General features: G+C 37.4%; 1 protein-coding gene across 4 annotated transcripts in view; it reads right to left on the bottom strand.

The window, feature by feature from the left end:
• Positions 1-18176, bottom strand: part of CTNNA3 (catenin alpha 3) — a 395140-nt gene that overhangs the window by 14694 nt on the left and 362270 nt on the right. For all 4 annotated transcript variants that reach the window (XM_071749099.1, XM_071749098.1, XM_071749100.1 and 1 more), the window contains one exon: positions 5197-5302. In XM_071749099.1, coding sequence (XP_071605200.1) covers positions 5197-5302 — 106 coding nt within the window. The remainder of the gene's footprint in view (positions 1-5196; positions 5303-18176) is intronic.

Here is an 18176-nt window from a genome sequence, read left to right as displayed (position 1 = left end):
CTTCCAGTCAAATGCAACTGTAATCCTTTTAAGCATCAGAACTAACTATATCAAGACAGGGTTTTTTCTGGAATGAGATGCTTGCTTCTAATTTTTTAGTTTTCCTCTTCTTAAATACACTGATTTTCAGGTTTGTTTGCTTTTTGTTTTTTTTCCCCTCACTGAAAAAACTCGGGAGAAGGGCAGATAGGGTGTTAATATAGTGCCTCATCCATTTCAAGTAGTGGCACTGTCAATTACAGAAGCTTGGACTAAAGAATATTTTACCTTTATTATAGAGTACTCTTCTATATAGTAATACTGGCAAGTGAGACACATTTACCATCTTCCTTGTATTAGCATTAGAGAAAAAAACCTGTAACATTTTAGGAATGCTGAAGATGGTGCACATCAAAGATGGGGAAATTACCACTCAAGAACAAGACCTTGAGGTTAAAACAGTTCTATGAAAACAGTGAGTCAGTGCTGAGTCTCATTCAGAAACAGTAAATTTATTCTGAAAAGACTTCTGAAATGCAATTATGCAACTGTACAACTCTATAGTATGTTCACAGCTTTACTGTCCCTTGTGGGTACACCCCTTCTCTTTCTTTTGCCCATTACAATGCACATAACAAAATATGAAGATGACAAAAAAGGTTTTAATGAAAAGGTATTCTTTCCTTCAATAAAAAAAAAAACAAAACTAAAGTAACTAACCTGAGTTCAAAACAAAAGGAAATGGCTTAACACTTTTAAACTGCAGAAAACTTTGTTGCAGAATGGTTAAATTAAAAGCTTACAAGGATTAAAATTTACTGGATAAATTACTGACAGAAATACCAAAGACTATTTAATTTAGCTAGTGTATCAAAAGTACATTTGGTTAAGTAAATCCTTCAATGGCTGCTGGAGGTTGGGAGACCATATTTTGGCAGTATCATGAAACATGTCATTATCTGACTGAGTTCTGTATATATAGATATATATATACACACTGTTAAATATTATCAGCACCAATGTATTGGCCTAAATGAAGCCACAGTCTGACCAAATGTGCTCATTCTCATGAACTCTACCCACAAAACTTGTCAATAGGATCAAGAAAGGGACCAACATAATACAAAAAGGTGTTTACAGGAGTAAAAAAACCATACTACACTGCTTTAAGTGGGATAAAGTACTACAAAAAAGAGTAAAGCCTCACACCTTATAGCATATGCAAATCAACCATAAACAGATGTTTCAAAGAAATGTGCTCTGTAGAGAGGATATTCCATAAGGAATCCTGTATATATTGCTTGGAAGCATCTGGTACAAGCAGCATTTGCTTACTATGAAACCAAACACTAGGCTGTAACAGAAGGACAATTATATTTTGAGTTTATTTGTCCCACAGGCTATTGATGGTTACCAGTTTAATGCCTCACGTTCTTAGCTAGAGATCCTGGCAGATTCTTTCCCATACGTAGTGAAGGCAGTGGGGTGTTAACAAAAGCATTCTGTAAGAACAGGATCAGAAGTGACTTGAATCCAAAAGAGGCAGTGGAATTTTACTTAGTAGAAATAATACCCACAGAAACTTTCAAGTGATTTGATAAGTTACGCAGTGATGAAAAAAAGAGTGAAACCAACGTTCACAGTCCAGGTGAAAAAAACACTGGGACAGCAGTGGTTCAAAAGAACAAGCCAAGCAATTCTGCTGGAAATTTGGACCGTAACAATGTTGTTCTTTACTTTGATGTCATGACTTTGATTAATACTGGATATAATCACACTACTAGAAATACAAATGTGCAATTTATCGCAACTATTTGTTAATTATTAGGTTGCAGAACATTCCATTAAAACCATGATATACTAATTGCCTTAATTATCTTAGGGATTTCAGGTCACGAATTTGACTATGAATTTGCAACAATCTTAATTCAAACTAAATCTATTATCAATGTAGTTGTGATTAATTTGCCTAAGTTCAAGTTGATGCTGTACTGTGATTGTTTTCATAGCTAACTCTGAGTCATCTTAAAGTGCTTGTGAGTGTGAACTGAAATATAACTGAATTCTGCTAATGATACCACAGTGTGTCCCTCTCCTTCAGACACAGGAAAAGGGATTTATAAAAATCTAGAATGAAAAACAGTGGATCAGAGAGGTGCTGTTGTGGCTGATGAGTTCACTGCAAATATTTTCAGGTTGGTCTTTTTTTTTTTCCTCCTCCTAACAGAAAAACTGTGTGAACGATGTAGTTCCACAGTTCTCTTTTTTGAATCTCTGAAATTACATGGAGTGTGAACAAAAGTAACTCATTTGAAAATGTTTTATGAACAGGAAAAGGTCAAAGAGATACTACAGTGATTCTTCATTATGGAGTGATTGCTTATTTTGGGTTCTTGCTCAGGTGTGAACTGAAAGGGAGGAAATAGAGCGAGGTTTTTGCTTTTCTTTCTTGCATGTAGCTTTGAATACTGAAAAAGGTATAATGCCTTACTGTGGTCCTGTTAACTAAAACAGACAGAATAAGAATAGAGTCACAGGATAACTGAACAGTGAAGTCTTGTGCCCTAGTGAAATGACAGTATTCTAAGTGTTTACAAATATTTACAGGGTAGCCTAAGCTCAATAGCAGGCAGTTTAAAAGCGTTAATAAAAGTATGGACAGGAAAAGTGCAAGGACCTGTACTTTTAATGTTACTTGAACACTGGTAAAATGTAGAGGTAGCTGTTTTCACTTCTGAAGTGAATCATACAAATCCATTTTCACATTAAATTAAAATAATATAACATATTATATTATGTTATTATAACATTAAATTAACATAATTTAGCTGTCACTAAAAGTCAACAGGTGAAATATTTCCACAAGGAGACTAATGATGCTGAGAAACGCACTTGTAAAACTTAGTAAGTGCTTTTTTAATAAATTCATATTCCAATATGGGCACCAAATTCTTGGAAGGGTTCCTTCAGTTTGGACCAAATTCAGAGAAAAGCTTCTAAATATTTGGTATAATATACCAGTATATTATATCTAAATATATCAGTATATATATATATATATCAGTATAATGTTTCTTTTATTTTAGTACCAGAAGACAGCAAGTCATAGGAAGTTTGGCAAAGTAACAGGTAAGGCAAGGAATTATTTATCATTGGAGTTGACTTGACAGATGGAAAAAAAAGTTGTCGAAGCTACAACTTTTATATCCATCTGAGAAATGTGGCTCATATTAAGCATCTTTGTAATAGGAGAAGTAGTGGAAGAGCTGCTTTGCTCATTTTCTTCTAGTGCTTATAACATGGAATTGCATCTAAAATACAAGCATCACCTGTAACTAATTAGTGTATTTTGGATGCATACAAGATGAAATAAATACCAGGACACAGGTGGCTCAAGGGTACCAACTGTGTGCAAGCTCAGCGCCAGGACAAATGGAAATAATTTGAATTAATCCAGTGAAAAAGTTAAAATAATTTGAGTGATATCACAGTTCCCAGCTGCTAAGAAGGTACAGTCAGATTATTAGCAGTAGTGATTCATGGCTACTTTTTCATCAACCTGATCATGTTTCTAGTCTGGAGTCACTGTAATAGTAGTGCAGAGAAAGGAAAGTTTTAGGGAAGAACTATTTCAGCAGGACTGGATTCCATATTCTAAAATACCCAAGAGATTATGGCCTTTACTCATGTTTGGCTTTGATACCATATTGTGTTCTGCAGTAGACCAGTGACTGTTACAGTCTGGAGCTTTAATTTTTAATTTGTAAAATCTTGAAAGGATCATTTTTCAATGCTCTCAAAAAGACAAATATGCTGGCGTAACATCTGTCAAGATCAGAAAAAGGGACTCAAAATATTTTCTTTAGTTTTTCCACAAATCTGATCACAGCTGTATAGATTGAGAATAGAAATTCTTTGTCTTCCTATCTGGAATTTAGAGAGACATGAAAGAAAACACTAACAGATTTTTGATGCTTCAGAGATACAAGACAAGCGATGTTTATACATGAAAATCAGAAGCAAGCAGAAAAGAGGTTGTGGAAGAGGGGGACTATAACCTGCTACCCGATGAGTATGAGGCAAAGACTAGGAATTAGATTACACTTCTTGTTTGGTAACTGCACTCTGACATTTCACTAGTCTCCTGTTGGCTCTGTCTGGCCCTGAAACAACCAGCCCTACGTAGTAAAGAGAGCTTCATGTGACTACTTGCTTGCTGTACTCATTTACTAAGCAACTGTGTAATTGTCTTAGCCAGGAAAATGAGTGTGTTCACTGATTCACTGTTTTAGGCTTTTTGGTGTTATTCTTTGATCTATCTGACACTTCAAAAATCCAGTGGAGATAAAGCAGACTATATAGCTCTGGGCCTTTGCATTTGATGATGATACACATTTGCTTTAAAATGCTACAGAAATCACCTTGAGACTTGTAGGTGCTCAGAGGCCAAACCTCTACCATCCAGAGGATATCTACATGCAAAACCAATTGAAATCAAATTGCCAGTGTTGGGGTTAGAAAGATAGGAAAGATAACCTAGGTCTGGCAAAAGCAAACATTCTGTAACATATGCAGAGATTAGGGTGGAAAACAAATCATTTCAAAGACAGAAGTCAGCAGCATTACTGAGCATGGAGCCAAAACCTAGAACCTGTAGAACACACTGAGCCCAGCCTGCTCGGCAGAACTCAGGGCAAGAATCCTGTGTTCCCACAGCTAAGCTGATTCACCTGAACAACTCAAGTGGTTTCTGAGTAGTATAACTATGCAAGTCAAGAGTCCTATCTATGCATCTAAAATATTACATACATAGCTAGAGCAGCCATGATGTACATATTTATATATATATACATAAATATTCATATGTATACCATAGCTCTAAAATGTTGCATTCATAGGCTAGAGAAGCTCAAAAAAACCATGCATGTAATAACACACATGAACACACATCTGTGATTTAAGTACATGTATATTTATGTGTGTTTGTAAGTGTATATTAACAGAAACACAGACACATATGAAAATGAGAATCCACATATACAATTAAGACAGGACCTATGCATCCATTGCTTCAGAATTAAGAGAAAAAGGAAACTGAGACAGGTAGATCTTAGAATGTCTCAAGTGCTTTTTAAAGTTATCTTCTTATGCATTGGAGGTTCTGTGCACAGATTCACCTGGGTCAGAGCTTAATGCATTGTTGCATAAATAACCTACCTGATCAGCAATCAGCCGTGCTAGGATATCCATCCTTGATCCTGACTCTGAAATCATTTTTGCTGCATTAATTACATCAGATGTGTTCTTCAGCGGTCCTCTACCCCTTAAAATGAAACAAAGAACCCTATTCCATTATTTGAAAACATATGTATCCACATGAATTAGGCACAGAAGAACTCAACTGAATAAAACATCTAATTCATACAGAAGCAACATTAATTAAATCCCCACTCCCCAGCTGTTTTATTTTCCTGTCCCACAACCTTGTATTGTTTGGCATCAACTGGATGTAGAAGTACCAGAAAGATTTCACACTGGAAGCACAAGGCATGCCAGACCCTGAGGGTAGAGAATTGGAGAGTACTTGTGCCATTTGCTTTCCTCACAGTTGGGAAGTTTATGTTCCTTTCCTTTCCAGGAATTTTCTAATAAATATGTTCAAAGAAGCTCAGCAGAGTTACAGCTATCTGGTCAGGAAAATTAGGGGGTTTTTAAATTAACTGGTGCATAAAAGCATGAATGGAAATTTATGAACAGGGCTACAATTAAAACTAACAAAAGTCACTCAAAATACAGATATACCATATCTCAAAGTACTTTCCAAATAATTTCACAAACTGCAGAACAGCTGTCAGTTTAGGAAAACCTTAATGTTCCTCTAAGCATTTTGTAAAGATGCCAAGTTCTTTTTTTGTACAAACATCCCCCTCACCTGAAAAATTTCTTTACGTGAGCAGGTTTTTAGAATCTGAGATGTAAAATGTGGCTTAAGGGCTTAAGCATTCTTAAGTAATATTGACAACCATTATCTTCACAGTCTCTTGTGCTTCAGTTTCTTCAATGCTGAAATACTTCAGCTACACTAAAATCAACAGCTATAGTTCATGTGTATACAGTGAGCAACTATGCTCAATTCAACTTGGCATTCAACATATTTGACAAGAATACTTCTAGTTTCATTATAGAACCATTTAACTCCCAAAGGCCTCCTATCAATTTACAAGTTCTGCAATGGACCAAGTAAGCAGAAAATATGGAAAAAATCTATGTTGTTCAAATAAGAAGATTCTTTTCTTTGAAGTCGATATGGTTTAGTGTGTAAAGAAGGTAAATCAGTCCTAGAAAGAAAACTTCTTTAGCCTAAAAACATCACGTTCACGTGTAGTTATACAAACATTTAATTCACTAAAAAGACAGTGGTGACACAACATCATAGGTAATGTTTAATCTCTTTTCTTCTTGAATAATGATATTGTTTAGCTAGAACTCATTTTTGATCATTAAATCACTAAATCTAAATCTAAATTTTCCTTAGGGAAAAAGCATATTTTACAAATTACAGTTCCTTATTCTCAGCTTCTGAAGCCCACATTTGAAACAAACTAGAATGGGCTACATGTTATTTTTCTGCAGAAAGGTATCTTCTTGTTACAGAAAACCTATTTAGGAAATTGATCAGAGTTTATAGAAGAATAATAGGGTATGTGAGGAACGAATTTGCAAATACAATCCCATATATTCAGGATTAAGTGCCATAGGTATGTTGGTTGTTCATACCAAGTCCTTTATGTTTTTTACAAACTACAAGCAATCCAGTACCCTCCAAGAGAGTTGCAACTCAGTCTACCAGTCAACCAACAGAGAAGGTGAAAACAATGCAGAACTAAAGGAGCAGGAAAGGAGAGAAAGCATTACAATGCAAGTAATTTCTGCTTAGATAATTCTTGTATCAGTCAGCGATACCTGAAGATACACTGGCCATGTATGCAAATGGAAAGCTGATTAATTAAATTAGCAGTATTCTAGTACCCCTGCAAGCCCCTCAGAGCTCCAGCTAAAGAGACTGAAGCAATTGTACCCAAGAAAGGTATTTCAAACAAATGAAAGAAAGTAGAGGAAGACTCAGCAATGAGGACTGCCAAGACTTCTGCTCCACCTTCCACCTAAATGAACCCATGATTCAAGTTCTCTACTGCATTCTCTAAAAAGTGTGGGGCAGGAAGCTTATGACAGGTAAGTCTTGAAGTAAATGCTCAGAAATAGTGTTTAAGAATACCTTAGCCATATATTAACTGTGTTGAAAAAACAGCATTCAAAGAGGGCTCCTTTTCTACACAGTCAAGAACTATCTGTGCTGCTTTTCTTACCTTCATGTAAAATCCAGACTCTTTATATGTAGTACAGATTTAATTGCCTAGGGGTATAGCATAACAAACCATTACTCCCAAATGATGATGCCTGGCAGTTCTATCCACTGAATACTGTTAATATTTGCAAGAGTACATGAAATCTGTTCAATCAGCAGCCAAGTAGATGAAACAGAAAAAGCAGCATGGAATTTCTATGTGGACAACTGCAAACTCTGTATTTGGACATAAATCATAAACTGCATAGAAAGAGAGATGTAGCTGTGTAGTAGGTTGTTAAAAAGATACAGGGGCTATTACAGTGGGTCAGTCTGAAGAGGACTCCAGAAACTAATGTTATGAAAATAGCAATGCATTTTGTGACTTCCCATTTCTGATTTAGCACCAGGTCAGGAGGTTTAGAATGCCACTACCTCAGATTAACTCCCTGAATCCAGATGTTAGAGACACAAAAAGTCTATTAAATCATCTAGGTTGCTTTCCCCAGCCAGTAGTCTTCCCACCAGTTCTACATTTAGTTGCATTTTTTCTGGAAACTTTGAAGTATGAAAAAATACTTAACTTGTGAGGTCATTCCCCTGAGCTATCCATCTCAAGGTCTGGATTTTTGTAAGAATTTCACTTAGTTCTCTCTCCAGATCATTGTACCAACATCCCTTTCATTTTACAAATGCAGGCTATGATTCTCCTCCACCAGATGCTAAAGCAGCCCCACATAGTCTTTGAGTGGGTGTGAGTCCTGTGGTGCTGGTTCAGTTGTTAAGAATATACAAATCACTATAGATAATACAGAGCTTAAGAAGATTAACTTAGCTCATACACCTAGAGTAGGTGCTTAAAGATAGATTAAAATCCTTCCCACCATGTACCAGTCAACAGCATCACAATATTTATCCTTTGCAGAGTTTTTCATCTTTTTTCTTCATACTCTACTAAGCCTGACTAGCTAAGTAAGTTGATAAAAAACTTAAGGCTATGAAAACAAAGATGACACAGAAAGGGATGACACCTTCTCTTTTAGGGAACAGAAAGAAGTCACAGAGTTTCTGGATGAACCTGCAAAAATTAGCCTGACCAATTCTACAGCACGAGCTTTGAAGAAACCAAAGAAGCAGGGAAAATACTGAATACAGAAACAGTTCAGCCTTTTCCTTTGAGTTAAATTGGCAGGAGGCTCACTGTACTTCCCTCTTCTCCCAGACCTTTGCAGAATGATAATGCAACTGAGGTTACACAAACTCTGAAAATGAAAGCCACTGTAAGTCACAGGAGGCACAGGAGTAGTTGAATCCTTTACACCACTACAGTGTTAAATGACAACTGGAAAGCACTGTTATTTACAGGAAACTCTTTCACATCAGTATAAGTTTGTATCAACCCTGTGATTTCTTTCTTTTTCTGCTCTGGGACAGATTCTATCTGGACAGACACTTCATTGTTGTTCCAATGTTGGCAATTTTCTTACCTAGGTCATCCTTCTCTGCTCATATCCTTTTTGCTTTCAACATCTTTACAAAGTAAATGAAGTTACTATTTAGGAGGCTTCGCTCTAAGAGAAATCCAGTCATTTATTCCCTTTTGCTGTAGAAACTGATTCCCCCAGTTAGCTGTTTCATAGCAACTTCTTCCTGTGCCACCAGGAATCTCTCACTAAATCTCTCTGATTTGTTTATCACATCCTTACAAAAACATTGTTGGTAAAATGCATGAAAATATCACAATATCAAAAATGAGTAAGTTATGGTATATAACCAGGCAGCAATTATTTGTTTCTCACTTATTTTTCCTCTCATTATCTCTCGGATGTTTCTCCACCTCATTCTGCTTCCAAATCCAATTTACAAAAGGATGCTTGGATTTTTTTAGATGCTAAGGTCAGCAGATCTTACCAGTTATGGGCTGTTACTGTGTTCTTGATGACAGGAAATGTCCCTGCTATTTGCCTTATCAATCTCCCTTATCCTATTTTCCCTGTCATGAGGAAAAATCACTCACAGATTTTATCATCTCCAATGCAAGAAATCACCCAATAGCCTTGCAGATTATGTTTTGCTAGTTTTTAAAATCCAAGCCTTCTCCTAATTAGAAACTATTTGTTTATGAACAAACAACATCAAAATTGTATGCATACATGTCAATAAACATGCAAAGCTTCCTTGTAGTCTGACCTGGACTGTGCAATGACATGGACAGTGCAAAAGGAGATGCCCAGTCTTGCCCTTTACAGACAGGCCAGACACAGTGTTCATGATACTTCTGATGGCACTGACCTTCTGTCTGAGGAGGTTCTTCAGGCTGTCTCCTGTATGAGCTGAAAGAGCCACCATGGAGTTGTCTGCTATGTGCAGTTTTTACAGCACTGCAGCTCCCTGTCTGCACTTCCTCACAGCACTGAGGTGAGTTATGGCCAAGTCAGAAAGTCAGCATTATCTCTAAGGATTCCCACTCTGGTGGGCCATGTGTTGAATTTTCAGCAGGAGTTATAACATGGTCTGCAAAAAGCAAGTCTAACAGACTGGAAGCAGAAAAAAGCCACCAGTTACTAATGAAACAAAGTATTAGTGTAGCAGTACAGTGAGAAGATGTAGCAGTGCCACTTAAATTCCCTCTGTTGTTCAAAGTGTATATTTTCAGTTCTCCGTTGACAGAAAGCAAATGAATTGTTATGAAAATCAGTTGTTGCATCTGTTTTATAATAACTTTTTTTCTTTAAAAGAATCCATATTCATACATAAATATATGTTTCAGAACATGCCTTTTACCAGGCCTGTTGCAGCAATTAAAACACAGTGAATCCCAAAAAGTAAAGGATAGAAATCAAATGGCAAATTTTAATTTGGTGCTTCATGACCACTATTCTGATCTTTTGAGGGTAATTTTTCCCCGTTTGATTGTGTAATTAAAAATAAATAACTTAGTGGTACACCTTACTGTTTGAAATTTTACAGCAGTACCCAGACACTCATGAAGAGTGTTAAAATTGAGTTTACTGGAAACCTGCACATGGTCAGGCTCCTGTGGGAAATCACTTCTCTGGAGTGGAACAGTCAGTCTCCCTGGTGACTCTATTGCAAGTGTCCTTGCAACAGCATCTTCAGCTGGATTGTGAGAGACTTCCCAAACCATTCTTGTGCTGAGTTTTTATCATTCAGCTGTCCTGAGGCCCTGCATGACCACTCCAGCCCGTGCACAATAATCCATTGCTATCCATTAATCAAACTACATGGACCTCATGAGTTTAGTGAGATATAAAGGACCTTCCTAAGCCACCATTTCTGCATCTGCTGCAACTCTTTCTACTGGCTGTTTTTCTAAGTGTCTTCTGTGTATATTTTCATCATTTTTGCAACAGGAAGTGCCTAGGCAGTCCGGATGGGCCACATCCTCCACCCCAGCAGTTTATCAACACAGCTGGAGCTGCCTGGGAAAACCTTAAGGGCACTCCACAACTCCCATCCAGAGAGCTCCTTGGTTACACCACTTGGTTACATCCTCCTTGATGAAGGTAGCAAGACCTTGACTGCACTCAGGCCACTGCCTAATGGATGCAACAGACCACATGGGGAGTTCCTGGACCATGCATGCTGTTAAATTAATTGACTGGTACATTCTATGAGACATCAAATTGTCACAGTTTTCTAACTTTTGAAGTCTTTTCCATGTTTTTACAGAAGTAGAACAGAACAGTGCATAGTTAATAAAACAGATGGCATACATGAACTAGCAGAAAGCACTTCCCCCTCTGGCCTCAGGTATGATTATTTCTGGTTGTAGAAAATAGGCTAATTTAGAATAAATCAATGCAATTTAAAAGGACAAACTACTTCAAGAAAATCACTGGGAGCTCTGGCAGATGCATAACTAAACACTTCAGTTCAGAAAGGTCAAGCTAAAGGTTGAAGATGCCAAGTACCCTCTGGATGTGGAGTTATGGAGAAGCTTTTAACTGTTATCATCTCAAACACAGAGTGAAATATATGGAACACTTTACATATGCCTGGGGAAAAAAATGCATGGTACTAAACAAGATGTAGACACTAATGAACCGTTTTCTCATAGAGTTTTAGATTTGAAAACATGAAAGCAAACAAAGGACATAGTAAATATTCCAAAAGTTAACTCTGAAATATCTGAATTTGATAGTTCACAGGATGAGACCTCTGATTCAGTAATATGGGGCAATAGTGCCAGTTGTATTATATACCCAAGCAGCTTTAATTATTGATTTATATGGACTGTGAGACCCATCTGTCATTCTTGAGCTTACACTTTTCATCTCCTTGTTCCCTAATCCAGTTGGCCACAATACCACTCATCAGATGACAGTAGAAATTGCAGAGCTTCCTCTGGTAGATTAAGGTAGAAGGTAGATTAATGTTTTCACTTTGCTCTTGTGTATGCCATAGTTCATAGCACTGAACAACAAATACATTTGTGCCAAGACATTTAGATCTCTTGTGGAATAAGTGCCTCTACATGGCAACTACCTTGCAAGTAGGGATGGCATATCTACATTTCAGCACCAAACAAACAAACTTGCAATCTGGGAAACCTGTCTCACAAACACAAAGACTGACCTGCTTTCTTAACAGGTTTATGGCTTTCATTAGACCTCCCAGATTAACACAGCACAGGCCATAAGTGTATGAAATGTGGGATCCTTCCCTACTACCTATCATCTGAATTCCTTGGAAATATCTGGGGCCAAGGGATCTAACGTGGGTATTTTATGCAGCTGGTCAAGACTGGACATGGTAGTTTCACACTTGCCATAAACTCCAGCTGTGGAAAAGGGCTGAGGGCAAGCAGTTAGGGCTTGAGAACGTTCTCCTTGTAATGGACTGTATTCTAGCAGGCAAAGCACTATTAACCTGCCACCAGCTCACCTCAGTGCCTCCCAAAATCTGCTAATTGGGGGTTTTATTGGCTGCATCTATTGCTGCATCAGCCATCTTGATGCAAGGACCAGCTGTGCACGTCTGCCTTGAACACACCATAGGCTCTGTGCTGCCATTTAGTTCTACTGCTGCTTACAGGAAGAACAACACTTTGGGCCTTTCAGGTATTTAGAAAACCTGAGTCCCTCAGTGGATGCAGTGAGATAACCATCTTTACAAATTAAGTTTTTTATACTTATACAGTCACAACAGTCACAGGACCTGTACGATACGCATTTCCAGCTTAGGGTATGTCAGAGACTATCTCAAGATGGAAAAGAAAGGCAGAACCTAGCTGTGCAGTCTGCAGGTGTGAACACAGCTGCTGAGAAGTCTTCCAACACATTTAAGTGAAAAGCTGTACCAACAACATATGGTTTTAATTCGGAACCCTTCTTACCTCAAATTTTCTCATTTTCTTGACTTCATCTTCAACCATAATGATTTAAAAAAACCCTTGATCTCAAAAATCACAAGAGTGGCCAAAAAGTATGTCACTCCAAATATTCTGAGCTTGTTTTAGCACACTAGTCATGTCTTCAAATGTTTAACCCATAAAAAGAAAGCCCAAACCATTTTACCTTTAAGTAAAGGTTAAGGCTCTGTCCAGCTCAAAACAAGGGCTTCCTCTGATCTATGGGGAGCTCTGGAGAGTGGCCACCCTTTACCAGGCCATCCTCAGGACACCCTGATATTCCACAGCTCAGTGCTGTGAGTGCAGTCCACTGGACAGCACAGCCAGAGCAGAAGGGAGAGATAACAGCTGGAAGAACAAAAACCAGTATTGAATGGAAAGCAAAGCCCCAGGAGGCTCATTTACTCACAGGCCTTCAGAAGCAGGGGCTTTAATGAAACAGAAAAACTCATATCAGTAGGTATGGAAGAAAACTGAAAGAACTGGGAGAACTGATTATCAGTAGTAATACCATGGGCTAGAAAGGAGGCCATGGTACAGTCGGGTCTCTCTTATGACATTATTTTACTTCACACAGTCTTTGCAAATCTCTTTTGCACCTCCCCTCTAACATTTTTCAAATTATTTGAGTTGATTCACAGCACACGCATTTTACCTCTTTCTTCCCAATGCTTCCCACTCTAATACTCTACTGAAGAGTTTATCATTCCATTGAAATGCTGACTTCAAAATTAAGTTTTCAGGATGCTTTAGTATATGTAACATAATCTCATTAAACACCAATCACGTCATTTTCAGAGTTTACATGTGCTGTTCTACTTCCACTGTTAATGTGCTAATAATAATCATGTTTTTCCACACTTCTGCCCAGAAGCTATCATTAATGGCTTTTGAAGCTACTTGAAAGAACAAGATATATCTCAGTAGTACAATTATAATTTTAACTACCCAGTAGGTCACAACAAGGGAGTGTTCTCCTTTGAAAACACTGAATAATATTTTTTTGAATAATCTCCAGAAAAATACAAATTAATACCCAAGTTTGATTCAAAAATGTATAATCCAGGCTACCAGTAACGTGCTAATATTTTTGCTCAAAAAGATGCATTTGACTAATGATATACAAAAGCACTGCAAAATTGTATCTCAGTTCTTATTTATTGTTTTGCAAAGAAATAAATCATAATGATCAAAGATTTTGCAAATATGATGAATGAGTTTTCAGCTGAATGAAGTTTAGGGGAGAAAAGATAGGAAAGAAATTTTTACAGTTACTGAGTCTGTTTTCTGGTAGCTGAACTACTATATAACTGTATTCATCAAGCTTTCAAGTTTCATCTTCAGAAAATAATGGACATTTTTGCCTGATAGTGCTATCTGACATTTAGAAAAGGAGTCACGAAATTGTACACTACATGGCATATATTATAAATTCCAACAGCAACTGGAATTAAAGATGCTACTGAGTCTAAAGAGGCACCAAAGTTAAGATTAGCAGAACAAAAATGCTGCAACAAACCTGATAGGCTGCGGGTCAGTAATGGGAGACAATAAAATTCAACTTTCAAGATTAGTTTGTTCAATTAGCAGAATCACATTTCAGAATTTTAGAAAACTGAAAACTTTCCTCATAGATTTTTTTTTTAAATCACATTCAGTGTTACAAAATGAATAAAGTGGCATAGTATATAATGTAATTAAAACATTTTGTAGTAAAAAATAAGAACATACTCATCAAAAATTTACATTTTATGTTATATATGCACCTAGCACATCTGCTATGCCATTGTGGCAGATGTTTAATAATATGGATATGTAATCATATTTCTAGACTGTTAATGTCTCAGTAATCAATCTTCTAAATACCACACAAGTTTCTGAGTATATATTGAACCAATTATCAAAATATTTCCAAGGAATTACTTCTTTACAGCTGCGGGCTCTGAAAAGCACCATCAACTTACAGTTTTGTTTCAAGAGCTACATACAATTCTATCACAGCAATACTTGCAACATGCTTTCTTAATTATATGTTTGCTGTATGAAACACTTCCTTTAACACAGTAACTATGAAAGTCAGCTAAAATGAACAGAAGTGTGTTTTGATCTCCTGAAAGAGATGGTGATCATGAAGCAGGTAACCCAGCTGGACATGAATCCTTTCAGTTATCTGCAGGAGTGTGATCCTAATGCATTAGCCCACCCTAAAATCTTTATGCCTTGCAACCTGTTTTTTTTCCTCTTGGTTTGGTTCATATGTCCAGAAGAAAGGAATAAAATTCCCTACAGGAAAATAGAATACTGATTTTCAAATTTCTTTTTCTTGTTCAGCTTCAGAACCTCTGAGCAGAAAATCTCACATCTTCCTGTCACACTACTACAGATCATGCACTTCTCTGAAATGCTGGCATTTAGTTGGAGAGTTACTTAGTTAGACAATTAGACTGTTCATCTAAGTATTGAAATATTTAATTACAGCTGAGCATCGGTATTTTAAGATACCTTAAACTGTGGAAATAATAATGCTACATTAAAGATCACAGTATACCTTTTTTCTAATATCCCAGCCATTAACTACCTATATCCACCTGATTTGTACTCACCTTTACTGCAGACATACTCTTTTACCACTCTTAATTCCTAAGCCCTTATGCAGGTACAGCTAAAGCTTTTTTTATTACAAGTAAGTTCACAGAAGATGAACAAGCTGAGCTTGTTTGGCTTAAAGTTCTTAATTCCCTTGATTTTTCTGATATATATTAGCCCCATTTATTTCATATTAGACAGTGTCTTGCTTACTGACAAGTTGCTATTTCATGTGACATTGCCACAGACTCAGACTAAAAGGCAACAGAAACTCTTCAAAGTGTTGCCTGAGACACCAGATCTGATCATAATCCTTCAGCCACAACTCTTCAGAGCTAAAACACCACCTAATTTCATCCTATATCTTGCATTTCAAGGGTTGGGGGGTTGGGTTTGTGGTTTTTTTTCTTCTTGAGTAAAACCATTTTATTACTTTTATTTCCTCCATTATACAACTGCCTAATGGGCATGACCAGAAAAAGTAGTGCCAGTCATAGCTACTCTTCATGACTACACTACCTACTTGACTCTTACTGAAGTACCTGGTCTTAAAATGCTATACAAAGAGGAAGATAACTTCAGATTTTCAGAATAAAAATATATACTTTCCATGATAAAAAAAAGAGCGTATTTCAAAACAGGCTGTATGCTTTGAAAACAAACAAAAAAGTAAGTATTTATATTTTTCAGGATTCACAGGGTTACGAACAGCTCTACAGCACCAAAGGAAAAGGGTTATTATGTTCCCATCCTCTCATACCTCCCACATTTTTCAGGGTGGGCTTCTCCTCATCACTCTCAACTATTTAGGTGCAAATAGTGCAACAGAGAGTGTGTGAATGAAATATTTATAGTGTGAGCATCAAGCAGTCAAATATAATAAGGCAGGATTGAAAACACCACAGAACTGAAGTAAATATCATGGGACTTGAAACAATAAACCTGAGGTTTTTTGTGTTTACTTTCTGTTTTCCAAGCCTTCACGGGTCACACATTAAGGATTTGCTCAACAGTCATGAAACTTAAAAAATGCTGGAGGCAAGTTTCACCTTCAGTAAGCTCTCAAGTGCCAAGACACGAAGCAATATACATAGAAAGACTTCTAGTGATGCTGTGAGTCATCACCAATGACTACACAAGGACAGAGCAGTTACAGCAGCCTTAATTCCTGCTCATCAAACATCAGTATGAAAGCTCTCTCACAGTCACATGATGCTGAGAAGGAAGTGGTAGTATGAGAGGAGGATGCACATCACTGATGCCAAAACAAACCCAAAAAGACAAGAGAGCAAGGATGTGGGCAAAATTATTAACATGGGTGCTGTTTGCAGGATGTTTACCCTCTGGCAGACAGTTATCTCTATTCATGGTGTTGCACAAAGCTCCTTAGCCCACTTTACCTATTTTTTCCCTCATCTTAGAATAAGGATTTTGCTGCTGGCTACCAATATACAGCATTCATCATTCCTGTTGCAGAGACTTCAAACTAGAGATAGAATTTGGGTCTAGAGCATTCCCAACTGTTTTGAACTGCCTAGTGCCACGTCAGCAAGACCATTCCTGGTTGCATTAATTATGTATTGCACAGCTTTTCTCAACAACCAAGAAGATGAGAAACTTTTCTTAATGGACACACAGTTTCTGCAGAGAATTGTATTTGACACAATTCAATAGGACAAGTTACTTGCTATCACCAAGTGTCACTGCAACTATGTTATGTCAAAGTAAAATGATGTTTGGCACAGTCTGGTGAACAAGACTTCTAATTTATTACAGTAGTTAAAATTTCCTAGGACTGAAAGGGGGAAGCATCCTCTAAGAATACTTCAGTTGAAAACAACATGCCCAAATTGTGCCATGATGGGCCTGAATAAAATATAGACAGAGACCAGACAGACTAATGAAGATATTCAAGAGAGACAAATGGAATCATGTATATTCCAGTACAGAAACCCTGACATGCTAAATTAACTGGGAACTATGATTTGTTTATAACCATTTAGCCAGAAAAATGTTAAGAGCAGAGCATTACAGTATGTCTAGGAATTACTACAAGCCCATACATACAGAAGAAGCTTCTCAGACATTACTCACTGAAGAATACACTGCTCTGCATAGATGATTCAGCCAACAGGAAAAGTATTTTTAAACCAATGAACAAAACTTCAAAAATAAACCACTGCTTAATGCTAAATACAAATCAAGGGTGTTAGAGTAAATACCCAAATACTCACTTTATTTTAGTCCTAGTTACTTCTAGTTCTACAGTTAACATCCAGCTCTAAGGAGAGACAGACCCACCTTGGGATACCAAAATAACCTGAATGATGAAAGAAAATTGCAGAAAAGCAAAAGGAACTATATTCCTTTGGTCCCTCCTTCTCTGACACAACATTAATCAGTAGCACTCTGTCTCCAGACACCATGCATTCCCAGGGGTGGGTCTGTGGAACCAACTGTGGGCACAGCCCTGCTCCCTTCCTCCGTTACAGATCTGGTGGTGGTTTTTTTTTGTTTCTCAGCACAAGGAGGACACACGGCCTTTCCATAAATCTAAAGACCATGTCAATGACAGTCAGCTAATTCCTTTAGGGGAATAACAGAGGTGAATACATAGGGATGATCTCAGTGGTCTGTGAAATAGGAATGACTACAGCAGCTTTTAAGCAAGTTTACCAGTAAATGCAGACACCCTGCTGAGCTTTCAGACTCCTCCCATTAACTGATCCAGCCAGCGTACAGTGAACAGTGTCAGTCCTTCCCTCTGCCATCACAGAGCACACAGAAATAGGGGAATTTTTTGATCCATTACTTGCTCTCAGATGACTCTTAACAGTTCAGGGCTGCCTCACTGCAGTAATGGTGACTGGCAGCCCTCTGGCTTACAGGTGA

This window comes from Heliangelus exortis, chromosome 7 (genome assembly GCF_036169615.1).
Source record: "Heliangelus exortis chromosome 7, bHelExo1.hap1, whole genome shotgun sequence".
In the NCBI taxonomy this organism is placed as follows: domain Eukaryota; kingdom Metazoa; phylum Chordata; class Aves; order Apodiformes; family Trochilidae; genus Heliangelus; species Heliangelus exortis.
This window is presented reverse-complemented; position numbering and strand designations above follow the sequence as displayed.